The following is a 16,441-nucleotide window of genomic DNA, read 5'->3' as shown; positions in this document are numbered from 1 at the left end:
CATTACAGAGAAAGAATTTCATCCTGAGGGCAAGTATGTCGGTATTACACGAGATGGGCAGTAAATATTTGCTTTGATGCATCAAATAATCTTTCAAAGCAGTCCTAATCCTCCCTAAGCCGAGTCAGTACGTCTGACATCAGCAAAGAACACAGAGGAGTCCCCAGCAGAAGGCAGCTCTGGGAAATACCTGGAACAGTGGAGTCCAATAAAAATGTGACGCGAGCCACATACGTAATCTTAACTTTTCTAGTAGCCATATTCTTAAAAAGTAAAATTAAGATTACTAACATATTTTGTTTAACAGAATATTTCTGAAATATTGTTTCAAATGTGGTATTAAAAATATTAAGATATTTTACTTTCTTTGTACAAAGTCTGTAAACGTCAGGTGCATTCTGTACTTACCTCACATCTCAATCAGGACTGGCCGCAGTTCAAGTGTTCCATGTGTGGCCAGTGGCTACCGTAGTGAACAGGGGAGATCCAGGATGGACTTTTCTGAAAGCATTTCTTAGAATGTGTAAGGTAATTGTTTGTGTTTGTTTTCTAATTTATAAAAATAATGCAAATCAGTTTTTCAATGGGAAAAAAACAAAAACAAAAACAGAAAAGCTCAGTTTGAAAAGTACCCAGAAGCCCATGTCAAAAGTACCAGCCACATTGGGGGGTGCTTTTCAGAACCTGTGCCACGTCCACAGTAGGTGCAGGGCAGGCTTTTTGGAGTAAGGTCTGTATCAACAGCTCTGAAACCTAGTGTATTAAACGAAGTTCTGCATTAAATGAAATAGATTAATTCTCTGCTTCCACAGTTTTATTACCTTTTGAGACTATACTTAAACAAGCGTGTCCTAGAATTCTGGAGTTTTACAGAGAACCACTGCCATCTTAGGGAAACACTGCTCTCATATTACCTACAGCTCTCAGGCTGTCCTGCTCTGCCAACTTTTCTTTCCTGTCACTGGACTACCCTGTGTTCCCATTTTTTTTAAAAAAAAGGAGGTAGGGAGGAGGAAAGTGCCTAATATGTAACAAAAACTTCAAGAGCCTGGAGGGTTTGGCTACATCCACTGTCTTTGGCTTTATTATTTGGCAATTACCTTGGAGGCCATAGTGCCCCCTGAATGACTATTTCACTTCATTTTCCAGGCTTCTCTCTCCTTAGAAGTTAGAAAATGATGAATTCCACCACCTCTCAGCCTCCGGTGGAGTCCTGTTCCAGAAACCCCCTCATCACACAGCAAATCATTCCTGTGCTGTACCTGCTGGTCTGTGTCGCAGGGGTTCTGCTCAATGGTGTGTCGGGCTGGATCTTCTGCTACGTGCCCAGCTCCAAGAGCTTCATCGTCTATCTCAAGAACATTGTCGTCGCCGACTTCCTGATGAGCCTGACATTTCCCTTCAAGATTCTCAGTGATGCAGGCCTGGGCCCCTGGCAGCTGGGCGTGTTCGTGTGCAGGGTGTCGGCAGTGCTCTTCTACATCAACATGTACGTTGGCATCACCTTCTTCGGGCTCATCAGCTTTGACAGATATTACAAAATTGTGAAGCCTCTCCTGACTTCTTTCATCCAGTCAGTGACTTACAGCAAACTCCTGGCAGTGGGGGTGTGGCTGCTGATGCTCCTCCTCGCTGTCCCCAACATCATCCTGACCAACCAGAGTGTTAAGGACATGACACATATAAAGTGCATGGAGCTTAAAAACGAACTGGGACTCAAGTGGCACAAAGCATCAAACTACATCTTCGTGGGCATCTTCTGGATCGTGCTCCTTCTGCTCATCGTTTTCTACACCGCCATCACGAGGAAAATCTTCAAGTCCCATCTGAGGTCCAGAAAGAACTCCATTTCCGTCAAGAGGAAATCGAGTCGCAACATATTCAGCATCATGTTAGTGTTCTCTGTCTGCTTCGTGCCTTACCACATTGCCAGGATCTCCTACACACAGAGCCAAACAGGAGGCTCTTACAGCTGCCGGACCAAGGAAATCTTGCAGTATGTGAAAGAATTCACTCTGCTGCTGTCAGCGGCAAACGTGTGCTTAGACCCCATTATTTATTACTTCTTATGCCAGCCATTTAGAGAAACTTTGTGTAAGAAATTGCGCATCCCACTAAAAGCTCGGAATGACCCAGAAATGTCCAAAACCAGGAGGGGAAATACGATACATGAAAGCACAGACACGCTGTGATTTCTCGCCTTTCAAATGAGGTCCCTGGGTGTGGGTTGTAACCCTCAGTCAAGGAGCGAGAGGAAGGAATGTGAAATGACCGTGATAATGATTATCACCTCTGAGCATCGCTATCCAATTTAGTACAATTAATTAATTAAAATGTAAGTTTCCATGCTTTGGTGTAACATCAAAGAAAAAATAATACATATGTTTTTCAATCATATCAAAATAGAAGGTTTAAATTTATAAACACTAATCTGGTCAGTTAATGTAGCACTTTAAACAGGGGATAAGAAAAGACAGCCATCAAGACAATTCACAGGGGTGTCTTCCTTCTCTAAATGCAAGAATTAAGTTGGTAAGTTACGGAAATTTTTCAAGAGGATCGTTAAGACCAACTTAAAGGCAGACAGTTTGATAAAGGGCTAGAGGCCTGTTTGCAGTGAGGGAGTCAAGTTCTCTGATTTGAAGAAGAAAAAGCAGACACCCAGAAAATCACTTAAGAAATCCTCTACTGATCTCTCTCAAGGCATTTCAAAGGAAAGCAGATATAAATTATGTATTTTGCAATAAAAATTTAATTCTTTTCTCACAGCATTTTGAGGATGATATAAAATGCATTTTTAATACATCTTCTACAAAGACTGGTTAAGCCACTTCATGGGCCTGGAGTTCCAGCGTTAGAGTGTCCTTAAAATGGACTCTACTGAGGGAAGCTGGATATGGGCAGGTGCCGGCAACTTCCCCTATTCATGGCAAGGACAAAAAACAGGATGCCTGGGAGAAAGAAAGACACACACTCTCAGGCTAGCCACATACATTCTTCCCTGGGGCAGGGGAAGCAGTTCTCTTAGAAAGCAATTAGGTTTGATTAAAAAAAAAATCTAAAATGTATAATAATGAATGACAAGTTATACAGAAAATGAAAACTTACACATCACATTTTCTGAAAAATGAATTAATATGTGCAGAAATAAAATATGGTTGCTGGCTTATGAGTTATCAAAACAATTCTTTCTCTGCTATTAACTGGCTAGAAGACATTCAGCCCATCTTTCCAGTGTTCTTTTCAAACACTTTTGTAAGCCATGTTTTTATATATTTCATTCTTTACTGTATATGTATTAATAAAGAAACTATTTTTAATAGTCTCAATTTCTAAATGATTAATCAAGATATGAAAAAACATTATCAGATTTCCTCAGAGTCAAGACATGAAGTTGTTTAAACACACTAATTAGGACATTCAAATTTTATTTATGACTGACTTTTCAAAATAAGTACTGCATATGCTCCAGGACCTCATCAGACTTTAAGCAAAATTCAGAAAGCACACCTTAAATTGAGGAAGAGATAGGAAAGGTTTTATACTCTATGTCTACTTTTTACCCTTGTAAAAAGCTCCCTGCTCCCAACTCTGGGTCAAAAAACAAAATCACCAACCTACTTCAAGCATGCTAGGTGAAACTACACTTGCTGTACTTGTTTGGCTAAATATATCTTCATCATTTCCATTGGCCAGCACAAATTACTAAATGCTGGCATTTTAAATGCCCCTACTGGACATGGGCAAAAATGAAAGTAAAAAAGAGAAGATGAGGAACACAAGTAATGCCTTGTGGTCTAAAACAGATCAGCAATGTGAAAGGCAGGATTTCTCAAAAGCAACATGCAGCGCAGGTAAGGATACCATGAAGCAAGATATGAGGAAGAGTTACTACATTCATAACTTTCAGGTCCAGGGCTACAACACAAAGGAAGTGGTAGAGCACTGGCAGCAATGACTATCTCCAGCTTCAGGAGGTCGCCAGCACTGGAGCAGGTAGGCAGCAGGGACTCCTCCCCAGGCCCCTCTGTAGACAGAGCTTTCCTGTATGTCCTCAGGTGTCAGGCTGCCCAGTGCGGCTTACACATCCAGGTGCCCGTGGTGGCAGGGAAGGCAATGTAAGCTTCGTTGTAAGAAAATGGAAAATAGGGAATGTTAATGATGATAGTGAGCTCCAGTCTCACCAAGAGAGGCCCTTGTTTGCCCGTGTTTTGTGGTTTGATGTAAAACTACAAAATTTTAAAGTCCCGGGGCAGCAGTGAAAAGAAAACACATCTGTGGAGGGAACATGATACACAGACAGCTGCTCTGCATTATCTGGCATGCAGAAGACTAATAGAAAGGTACTCAGAAGTGGCTCTTGACTGAGACTAAAATGACCCTTTAACAGGAATCCTCACATTTTCTTTAACTAAACTGAGGTTCCCTGTTAATTCATAACTGATTCAGCCACCTACACAAAAATACTCTAAAATGTTTTTATAAAATCATTTGTGAAAAGAATCAAGAAACAAAGAAACCACAGTCATGAAACCCACCCACAGCAATGCCCACACTGTGCAACTGTCCTTCATAAAACCTCAACATCAGTAGCGCTCACTTGCTGGTTATCCCCTCAGCTTCCAACCACTCTTTTCTCAGCAGTCAAAGCATGTTTTTTTCCTTTGGGAAATTCACCTTTCCCTGTTCTCAGCCATATGCTGTCCTGGAGCCCACCCTGTCCCCAACATCAGGGTGAGGCCATGATTGATGACTAGCATGTCCAACTCCACTGGTCCCAAGTTGAGAGGGAACGGGACCCAGTATGACCCAATGAAAACAAGTCCTAAATTCCTAAAGGAATTCTCTAGAAGGCTTGCCAGAAGTGCCTCTTCCATTTTGCCACCACAAAAGGAAAGCCTACAGCCATCTCTGAGCTGAAACTAACCCCATGCAAGGTGACTAGAGAAGTGGTACCAACCCAGCCCTGGTTCTAGTAACTGAGGCCCCTCATCAGCCCTCAACTAAAGCTCCATCCACAACTGTGGACATTCAGGTCTGTCAGCCAATAAATCTCTTCTACTGCATAAGCACTATTTTAACTGTATGTCTTTGTCACCTACAAATGAGAGTCTTGATACATTGGCTTCAGCTAAAAAAGTGGTCCAGGAACTCTAGGAAACACCCTACGTTAAGCTGTGCTTCCATCTGACACAGCAACATATGTACCGTTGGTTCTGCAGTCTGTCCTTAAACCTCCTACATCCTTTACCTGACTCTGGAGAAAGAGGGAAAGTCAGTATCTTTATTAATACAGAAAATATCTGTAACACCGAGATAACATCATAAAAACTACACACAAAACAGATCATTCCCCAAAAAATAGCCCGGGCTATAGTTTTCCTTCCTCATACACCACTTTTAAAAATGCCTTAACCACTTCATAGCACTGTTCGTACTAAATGATTAAATATTCTACAACTTTATCACAGTAAATATACTTTTTAAACTTTATTTATAAACTAGCTACAGAAAAGAAACAAATTATTCAATGAAATCAGGTTTCCAGGTTGACAGGGACTAGGAAAAGTGACTGCCTCCATTCCCGTCTGCCCCACCTCCAGGAGAGGCTGCGGTAAAAGCCAGGAAGCAATGCTATAAAAACAGGCCCATCTCAACAACAACAAAATATATGAAAAGTTTTCACTAATAAAGCTTATGAGACTACTTCTCACCTTTGAAGGACCTCACTGTATAATTCTATGGCTCCTCTCATGGTCAAAGCTAAGATCTCCTCCCAACCCACTCACCCCACTTCCAAAAATATTATCTCCACTCAGCGCTCTGGGAACCCAAAACGCAGGACTCTTGGTCAGGGTCACCCTGTTGCCTCCCCCTCCCCGCCCCACCCACAGAATAAGCATGTCCGCGGAAGCCCAGAGCTACACTGGTTCCCCCTCCCTCCCATATCTCCATCACTGGTGAATTGCTAAGCCCCCAAAATGTGGAACAGAGCTTCCCATGGCTTACTTTCCTACCATTCCATCTCCAACATACAAGGACACCAAAGGATGGCTCTTAGCATCTCGATACAATACTTCATATCACTTAAAACAATTTCTTTGTAAAAGATCTCCTACATGTAACTTGCAGCTTTTTTCAGGCTGCTAATTATTTATGTTCTCCAAGCCTGTAGCTCTCCAAAATAATATCAGCAATCTGCATCTGACTGACTCAAACAAAATTTAATCCTCATTTTTTTATAAACTAACAGCCAGTTTCAACCTCCTATCATAAAAAAAGTGTATTTTCTCACCTGTTTGATATTAAGAAAGTATTTAGGTGACTAAAAAGCTAGTTTGTGAAAGGAAAACCAGTGTTTCCATCAATGCTGTTCAAAATGAGAGCTCCTTAAACGTTTACAAAGTTACATTCAGAGTGTCCTGGTGATGGTGAGCGCTGCAGAATAGTTAACTTCTAACTGGAAAGATCAAAAAGCAATCTGTGCTATATCAGATAGTGAGACTGCACGAGAGACACAGGAAGTCAACAACCCAGGTTCTCTCTTCCTCAGACTTCCCTTCCCAGGACTGAAACACTAGTCGGCTCCCCTCTCACCACAGACATTGATTTCACCTCTGAAATGGCTCCCAACCGCCTGTCTCTTCCCCTCTAATTTCAGATCCTCAATGCCTCTCACCTAAACTGACTGCAGTCATCCTCTAACTGGCGTCTTGCCTTCCACTTTCTCCCCTAACCCCACACTCCAACAGCACAGATCTACCTACCTGCTGAACTGACAGCTCCTCCCACATAACTTTCCTGAGCTCGCCCTGCTGACTTATTAAAGCATCCGAGGCTGACTAGGTTGATCCAAGATTTGGACTCATCCCTGTCCTCACTGATCCTGCTCAGATACTCTAAGTACCCAGATTGCCCAAGAGTCCCCAAACATACTGCGCACATCCCAATCAAGTGTCATGCCCCAAGCATGCCTAGTCCTCCCACTTCTCAGAAGCATCCCTTCACCCCACCTCAGGCACCTCCTGGATTCACTGGTTCTAACAGCCAGTAGTAAATTTGAATCATTGCAGGTTCCACATATTCCTGTCACCCCTTCTACACTGTAAGATTCTAAAAGTCACAAAAATATTCCCTAAGATGGGAGTTAAGGAGACAACCAACAGCCAATTATATTTGTTGTTAGAATTTTTCTTTACTTCATCAAAAAACAAAGATTCACATGAAAAGAAAGGGATAATTTCTCCAAAGAACCTTCTCCTGGGAAGTAACAACAGTGTTTGTAAATGTAGAGTTCTACGCTTTGAAAATGTGTTACTCATAACTTCATTGAAAGTGGACCATAACGACACAAGTGGAAAAGGGAAAAAATGAACTCAGTGACTAAAAACAAGCAAGATAACCTTTAAATGTTCTTTTTTAGGGATTTCCCTCTAATTGATTATTTTATAACCATGGGTCCAACAGCAGTCCCACTCCACAAAAGAAAGAGAAAATGGACTGTATGTGACCCAATAACACTGTAGTCAGTAAGAAGGCAGAAAACCAGAGGAGGGGCGAGGAGACCGACAGAGAATATGCTCAGCCCTCTTACAACCACTTCACATTCTAAGAACATGCAAAACACCTTTGCCTTCAAAACATTTCCAAGCTTTTACTCTTTCATTAAAAAGATAACAAACAGAGGCAGAGCTTAAATCATGCAGACATAGCAACACCTTGGAAGAGCTACATGTGCACTGCACACATCATGTAAAACCACTCTGTCTAGTATGTCCATCACTCATAAAGGTGAAGCTACTAATCTGAGTCAGAAAACAGTGTGATCCAGGTGGGAAAGAGGATCACGTGCTTAAAAAAAACTTTCACGGCACAAACCAAAAGCACAGTGGCTCAAAGAGGAGACTGACCGGAGCCACCCAAGCTTCTAGACAGATGTTTTGATCATCAGCATTCATTAACCAAGGAACAGCCCTCTGCCCAAAGATCATAAAAGTTTCAGGGTGCAAACTGCTGTTGAGAGCATCCTAAACTGCAAATCCCATGAGAAAAGTGGCAACAGTAGGGTACCGTTCCACTGCCCAGTGGCACTCAAATTTGAACCGTGGCTAACACTAAATGGGGGACCTGCTGGCCTCCCTTGTAACCACTGCTTCTGCCCAATACTTTCATTTAAGAAGCATTAAGTGCTGGGACACTGGAATCTGTTAGAACGGAATCTCCTACTGTCATGGATTCCTTAAAGAAATAAGTTCTCAGGCCCGTGTCTGGCAGTGGCAGTGGCCACCTACCCCAACATTCATTTACCCTCCTCATTGGTTCCAAAGGGATGCCATGCTATCGTAAATTTTAATGACGTTAAACATTAAAAATGATACTTCTACTGAGACACTGTTTCTTAGTATTTGTGTCCAATAAAATCAAAAGCATGATTTGTGTGGACAGGGGAAACAACCACAAAAGGATTTTCTTTCTCAACTCATGGGGCAATTTGGCTTCAGTTTTTAAACATATAAAATATACATTAAAGTAATTAATACATCATTTCTAATAAAAAGTATTGCCATGACCAAGGTAAGGGAAATAACTTCCCCTCACTCCTTCCCACTGGGTTTTTGAAGCACTGGGTTAGGGTGATGTGTCATTTCCTAGAACACAAATATCTGTTCTAATGAAACAGAAAAGGTGACTTACGGAAATTCAAATGGAACTCATGTCAAAACAAAAACAAAAACAAAAACAAAAACAGGGACAGTAGCCCCCACTGTGAATAAACTTCCACAAAACAGGGGGTGCCTCAAGCTCACTCTCAAAAGGAAGGACCTCAGTCAGTTAAGAGAGTAGTTTCCCACTATCCCAAAAAGGAAATGAACTCTGAGAATTGGGGTACTTCAGCTCTTGTACGTCTGGCAATCCAGACACAAAAACCGTGGCATTAGTGGGTTTTGAAGGACAGTCAAGTGTACTTCTTAACTCTGTTTATACCCCAAAGTGAACATGGAGGTAAACATATAAATACTTCAACCCAAAGGAAGAAAAAAATAACTTTACCAAAAACCTTTTTATTTCCATTTTCCTCCACGTCATGTTAAAACCATCCACCACTCAGTTGGCACCAACTCCATCTCACCCAATTCCCTCTCTCAGCCTCTCCATCCGTCCCCCACTGAACGTCAACCCTGATCACACTGCTCACTTACCTGACCATGTGCAAGCCAGTCTTTTCTGACATGTGTTTTCAGAGTCCTGTCCAACAACAGGGCACAAAGGTCTTAAAAGACAGATCATTTCCTAGCACTGTCATGATAAAGCTAACCCTGGCTCCGAACCAAAATCTAATAAAAGTCTGAGAGAGATTTGGTGGTTTTCCTCTAATTTTTAATAAATATATGTAAGAAACTCTTCTTTTGCAAAATAAAAATAATAATTACATGGATTTGGAAGAACACCAGAATATCTGAAACAAATGGCCATGACCATCATAAGCATCCTTACATTGCTTTTCTCAAAAGGTCCCTTAGACTCTCCCTAAATTCATTCCCTCTAGTTTGACATCTCCCATTTAGTCTTTTGAGAAAGTTTTTTCTTTTGTTTCTTTTTAAGTTTATTGTTAAAAGTATTTCAGATGTCCCCTTTTTTCCCCTCATTAACCCTCTCCACCCTGCTCCCGCCACCTCCCCAGGCCTTCCCTGCACTATTGCCTGTCCATGGGCTATTTATGTATGCATTAAGTTCATTGGCTAAAAGTGAGTACCAAAAGGGATTCAATTTTAGATTCTGGAGAGGTTCTTTCTGTCTTTTTTCTAATTATTGGGGAAGGCGACTAAGATTTATCAGGAGGAAAAGAGATGAAACCGAAGCACCTATGAAACCAATGAAGCAATAGAAGAAACCAAACCATGGCTGACTGGGCAATGGTTCTGCAATTACAAATCAACTTTGTACCTGCAGACTTAGAAATTCCTAAAATGTGCCTGAAACGTAAGCTCATATTGTCTTTTATAAAAGCTAACCTTATGCAAGAAACATAACCTAACAGAGCCAACTGATGATGTGTCTGTCAGGGCCCTCACTGTGCTGGGCTTCACTCAGACACTCACTAAATATCTGCTCACCCACAGGCATAATGAACAATGACCCAAACATTTAAAATGCATAATTACATATAATCTAATAATAATGAAATACTCATCTTAATTCATTAATTTATTTGGCCCAAATTGACAAATACTCATTACGGGTCTACTCTAATAACTTAGGAAAAGAGATTCAATATATTCTTGAATGAAAAAAGTACAAACCATAAAACAGTATGTATAATGTAAGAACATTTTTAAGTGGGTGTATACATACACAGAAAAATTTTTAAATGTATGTTAACAGTAGTTATCTCTGTATTTCTATTTCCAAATTTTTCTACAATGAACAAAACAATAAAGAGAAATAAAACATACAGTATTTTACCAGAGTATGTTAAATCACACCTGTTTTTGTTTGTTTATTAATAGATGTCTCCAGCAGAATCCAAAGTGCAATGATTTTTTTTTCTAAATTATAACTTTGAAAGGCTGATGAGAATCAGAATATAGAACTAAAGAAATTTTGCTTGAACACCTAATATCTTAAACTCATAACTCCTTTTAAGGAACAAAAATTGAGGTTCTTTAAAATCATTATGATGCAAAACACAACTTGGGTGTTTAAAAAAAAAAAAGCTAGGTACTACAATGGACAAATAAAAATCTTTCCCCTAAAATTAGAATAGACAAATCTGAATTGCTTAAGAAAGCATACACAAAATTGAAAAGAACTTCTTTAGGAGACTTTATACAGTTAAACTGTTTGCAAACCACAGTTTCATCTACGTCAATATGCAACATTTTAAAACCACACAAAAGGAAAGGAAATTTTTAGTACGGCCAGCAGCCCCTCAATAGAGCTGCTACTGCTGCAGCCAGACGAACTGTTCACGCTGCTGTGAAGACTGGAGAGAGGCCCCTGAGGCTCTGAGAATACACCCCCAGGTATGTCTTTTTAAATACTTAATATATTCAACTGTCTTTCCTTGGAAGGGAAATCTATGATTTTTAGTGTTTAAACCATGTAATTGGAAATGTCAACAGGTAGTAAGGTTGCTGGGTAAGAGGACACCAGTTATTAAACTCTAAATAGATTCTCACAGTAAACTACACTAAAATTTTCTTCTACATGAAGAGCCCATCCACTCTCAAAAAGACAGCTTAATTCATAAAGACTGAATCCTTATTTATATGTGAGCAGAACTACTCAGTAACTCAATTTTATAACTGGATGAATAAAGGCCATGTTAGTCTTCACAACAGGCACAAAGGTTCTTAAAATGACTTCCTTCTACACACATTATAATAGGTAATTTCAAAAAAATTCCATAGTGACTTCCATAAAAAAATCTAATGAGTTTATTTTCTAAGCAGTGGGCACTTGATCCAAACAGAGGAGACACTTGAAATCATTTCTTGATTTTGCTGGAGTACCATTGGATACCTCAGATTTGCAGAGGCTAATAAGTAGTTGACAAAATATTTATCAAGCATTTAGTTTTCAAATTCATGAGTCAGAACACAGATGTTATTATGGTATAATTTTCCCTCAAATTGACATAACCAAAACTTTTAAACAAGAGATTTGGTTTCTGTTGCAACCTTGACTGAGGTTTAGGAAGGCGCTGTGAGGCACTACATGATTCTCAAGCATTATCAAATATACAGATACACTGCAATTACTTTGAAATAGATTACCCATGGTCAGTTCCAGTTACAGAGATTATTAATTGATAAAAAAAAAATCATTCTCTAATCCTTGTTTACCATACATTCTTCTATAAAATGAGGCTTTATTGTATAATTGTATGAGCAATGGGGGCACTTGAAAAAAGCACATTATTGTGTTACTATTACGTAACATTTGAAACACAAGTGCCTAAACCAAAATCCTAGTGTCTCACAAAGGAACACTGAGCAAAGGTGGGAGACAAGACCGACCTGCACCAACATTAGCTTCTGACTGGAGAAGAAAAGGACATTCAGGATGCCACAGGACACAGAATGGTCACTGCGAACACTCAGTCATCAGGGTGTCAGTGAAGCCTGGGCTGGACTTCAGACGTGAAGAGCTTCCTCCCGGCACTGAGGACAGGCAGCACTCGGGCACAGGAAGGACAAGAGCAGAAATCTAGACAACGATGAACAAGGTCCGATCCCAGACTGTTCCAACAAGCTGTGAAGCCTTGAGCAACCCAAGTGCCAGACCTCACTTTCCTCAACTGATCTGGGGATTGGACGAGATGCTATCAATAAAGGTCCCTCCCTCCTTAAAGTCCTATGAACCCAAATTTTATCACAACCAAAAGTGCAAAGGAAGGAAGAAACAGTTCACGGAACAGCAAAGGCCCCAGTAATCTAAAGTAGAGAAGAGGGATTGAGACAGTGGGGATGGTATAGGGGACTAGGTCATGGGAGCTTTGAAAGTAAAGGAGGTTAGGCTTAAATGACAGAACCTAGGTTTGGTTTTTAAATATATATATATTATAAAATGAAACATCAAAATACATGATGCCTGCTCTTTTACTAATACAGTACTTTGGAAAAAAAATTAATCATGTAAGTTGCTCAGCATATAGTTCCTGCCATATAGCAAGCACTTAGTAATGTTTGGCTGCTATAACAATTATCATCATCACCACAATCATTACTACTATAATTATTGAGGCAGACTTTTGGAGTGTTTGTTTGTTTTTTAAATCCTCACCCAAGGATATGTTTATTGATTTTAGAGAGGAAGAGAGAGACGTAGGGGGAGGGAGAGGGAGGGGGAGAAGGAGGGGGGAGGGAGAGGAAGGGGGAGAGGAAGGGGGAGGAGGAGAGGGGAGGGAGGGGGAGGAGAGGGGAGGGAGGGGGAGAAGGAGAGGGGAGGGAGGGGAGGAGAGGGGAGGGGGGGAGAAGGAGAGGGGAGGGGGGTAGAAAGAGAGAGGGGGAGAGAAAGAGAGAGAGACACACACATATCAATGGGAGAGAGACACACTGATTGGCTGCCTCCTGCATGCCCCCTGACTGGGGCCAGGGATCGAACCTGCAACCCAGGTAAGTGCCCTTGATCAGGAATTGAACCCGAGACCCTTCAGCGTGCAGGCTGATGCTCTAACGACTGAGCCACACAGGCCAGGGCTGGAGTGGTTTGGAACATGGCTTCTGAGATCAGAAGGTCCAGGTTGGAATCTGGCTCTATAACCAGCTATATAGCCTTCAGTGTTACTTAACCTGTTGTGCCTGTTTTCTCATCTGGTAACCAGAGATAACAACACCTGCATGGCAGGATTAATGAAAGACTAAATAAGTACATGTAAAGTCTTTAGCACTGTGTCAGACAAAAAGTGCCTAATTCTTTCCACTGAGTTCAGCACAGGTCCCCATTCATGGACCCTAAAGTCCTCTCTCAGGGTAGGAAAGGAGAAGGACATGAGCCCTTTCAATGGTTTAGAAAGATTTGTGTACAGCTGCCTTATCAATCCGCTTGCATACTGTTCTATCCCAGGATGCGCACAGTGGATCATTAAATAATTAGGAGAATTAAGATTCAGAAAGGCTTCAGCAGTTTTTGGTTATGTTTTACTTTTTTTTAAGGGAAGTTTGAATGAATGGGTTTATTTGGCCTTCTTAGTCAGCCACCATACTTAATATTCATTACATTTAAAAGGTTATCCATCAATTTTTTCCTGCTAAAACACAAAAATAGTCTTCTTGTTAAAACAAAAGTATTTAATATGTATGAAGAGGGAGCATCTGAAGCAGCAGCCCCAGAAAGAAGAGGCTGTGGCCTTGAGTGTAGGTCTAACGGGACCAGGTAGGTCAAAGGCAGTGAGCAAAGTCCAGCTGGTTTAACTTGCGCTTATAAACTACCCAATGTTGCAGACTTGGAGGGAGGGTGACACTGTCGATCACAGTGGTTCTGAGGGTTTGTCTTCTACTTCTGGGCTTGACTGCCTGGAAACCCACAATGAAAGAGAAAGAGAAACCTATCCAGTGTTAACATTTGATGTTTTGAAACTAATATAACTGAGCTTATCTTTGAGAGTTTTGTTACCAATGTCATACATACTTGTTCTAGAAGCCTTTAAAATAAATCCTTGGTTTAATTTCTCTAAAACACTGAGAACACAGAAACATCTATATAAGCACTGTCCAATAGAAATGCAATGCAAACCACGGAGATACTTTAAAATTATCTAGTAGTGCATTTAAAATGGCAAAAAGAAACAGGAGAAATTAATTTTAATACTATGTTTACCCTAATACATCAAAAAATATTCTTACATGTGCTCAGTATAAAAATATTAACAAGACATTTTAAAAATATATTAATTGTTGTACTACTGCATAAACTAGTATAATCTGACTTCTTGTATTATTTTCTAAAAATATTTTGTACTAAATCTTTAAAACCTAGTGTGTATTTTGCATTTACAACACATGTGAATCTAGACTGGCCACATTTCAAGTGCTCAGTGATCACAAGTGGCTGCGGCCTACCACAGTGGCCATCATAGGTCTATACCACTATGAAACTGGAGCCAGAAAACAGGGAGTAATAGCATCAATTCTGGACCAGGTTATAATCCTGCAATTCTTTCTGCTAAAAAGAAAAATAAAATAAAATTTTGATTATGAAAATGTTCCAGTGGGTTAAACAATAAAGGACCTACTTTTGCAATACTTTCTTTCAAATTTTAGTACAATTTCCTGTTACTCCTTACCACCCCCCTCAGATTGGCCCCTCCAGCATGAGCAGTCCTATCAATCTATGAGCAAAGGTGGCCAGGTAGCCTCATTAAAAGCTCTTCAGGCTCAGCCACAACCAAACCATTTTACCCTAGTTTCCTCTCTCTATTTCTCAGAAATTCAGTTTACTTATCTCCTCTGCGAACTAACTTCCAACCCAACTGGTAACAAGAGCTATCAGAATGCAAAAGTGTGATGTAAAAAATATCCCTTCTAGAAGCTAACCTGCATGGGATTTCCCAAAAGCAGAAAATCAGACCATGGAAAACCCAGGCTTTCTCATAATCTAAGATGTTCCTACCAGTCCACATGATCTAGAAAGTTCATCAGTAAAATTCTAAGAACTAGAGAGATTTTGACCATGATATTATGAGTGCAAATGATTTTAAAGAAAATAATTTCTCATTTTAATTACTAACTTCCCTTCCCTTCTTTTTTAAACAGATTCTTTTTCTTTTTTTCTGAAGAGTCATCCTTACTTTCCCACAAGATGACAAACAGTTCTATCTTCTGTCCAGTTTACAGAGATCTGGAGCCATTTACATATTTCTTTTATTTAGTTTTCCTTATTGGAATTATTGGAAGTTGTTTTGCAACCTGGGCTTTCATCCAGAAAAACACAAATCAAAGGTGCGTAAGCATATACTTAGTGAATTTGCTTACGGCTGATTTCCTGCTCACTCTGGCACTGCCAGTGAAAATCGCTGTGGACTTGGGCGTGGCACCCTGGAAGCTGAGGATATTCCACTGCCAAGTGACAGCCTGCCTCATCTACATCAATATGTACTTATCGATTATCTTCTTAGCATTTGTCAGCATTGATCGCTGTCTTCAGTTGACACACAGCTGCAAGATTTACCGAATACAAGAACCTGGATTTGGCAAAATGATATCAACCGTAGTGTGGGGAATGGTCCTTCTAATAATGGTGCCAAACATGGTGATTCCTATCAAAGATATCAAGGAAAAGCCAAACGTGGGATGCATGGAATTCAAAAAGGAGTTTGGGAGAAACTGGCATTTGCTGACAAACTTCATATGTGTAGCTATATTTTTAAATTTCTCAGCCATCATTTTAATATCAAACTGCCTTGTAATTCGACAGCTCTATAGAAACAAAGACAATGAAAATTATTCCAATGTGAAGAAAGCTCTCATCAACATACTCTTGGTGACTACAGCCTACTTCATTTGTTTTGTTCCGTATCACGTTGTCCGAATCCCCTACACGCTCAGCCAGACCGAAGTCATATCTGACTGTCCAACCAGGATCTCCCTCTTCAAAGCCAAGGAGGCCACGCTTCTCCTGGCTGTGTCGAACCTGTGCTTTGACCCTCTCCTGTACTATCACCTCTCAAAGGCATTCCGCTTAAAGGTCACTGCGACCTTTGCTTCACATAAGGAGAGCCAGGCTCAGAAAGAAAAACAAAGTTGTGAAAACAACCCATAGAATATGGGATTGCACTATAACTTTATGCTACCACTTCTTCCCTTGCTGGACAGTAAGTACAAAACGACTGGGAAAGAGAAAGAAAAGAGAGTCCCAGAGCAAGCAAATGTGGCCTGGTTTACTGTGAAGCCCTGGTTTAAATGCAAACCAAACAGTACTTAACAACTTTGGTTGTTAA

The 16,441-nt window shown here is 40.4% G+C and overlaps 3 protein-coding genes across 3 annotated transcripts in view; 2 read left to right on the top strand and 1 right to left on the bottom strand.

Moving 5' to 3' along the window:
• MED12L (mediator complex subunit 12L) overlaps nucleotides 1–16,441 on the bottom strand; it is a 319,300-nt gene that overhangs the window by 199,620 nt on the left and 103,239 nt on the right. The window lies entirely within an intron of this gene.
• P2RY14 (purinergic receptor P2Y14) lies at nucleotides 1,166–2,192 on the top strand. The gene has a single exon (XM_016216701.2). The coding sequence runs from the start codon at nucleotides 1,176–1,178 to the stop codon at nucleotides 2,190–2,192; it is 1,017 nt and encodes a 338-aa protein (XP_016072187.1). The 5' UTR covers nucleotides 1,166–1,175.
• On the top strand, nucleotides 15,304–16,263 carry GPR171 (G protein-coupled receptor 171). Its single transcript, XM_016216704.2, has one exon. The coding sequence runs from the start codon at nucleotides 15,304–15,306 to the stop codon at nucleotides 16,261–16,263; it is 960 nt and encodes a 319-aa protein (XP_016072190.1).

The sequence above is a fragment of the Miniopterus natalensis genome, chromosome 6 (assembly GCF_054644295.1).
Source record: "Miniopterus natalensis isolate mMinNat1 chromosome 6, mMinNat1.hap1, whole genome shotgun sequence".
NCBI classification, from domain to species: domain Eukaryota; kingdom Metazoa; phylum Chordata; class Mammalia; order Chiroptera; family Miniopteridae; genus Miniopterus; species Miniopterus natalensis.
This window is presented reverse-complemented; position numbering and strand designations above follow the sequence as displayed.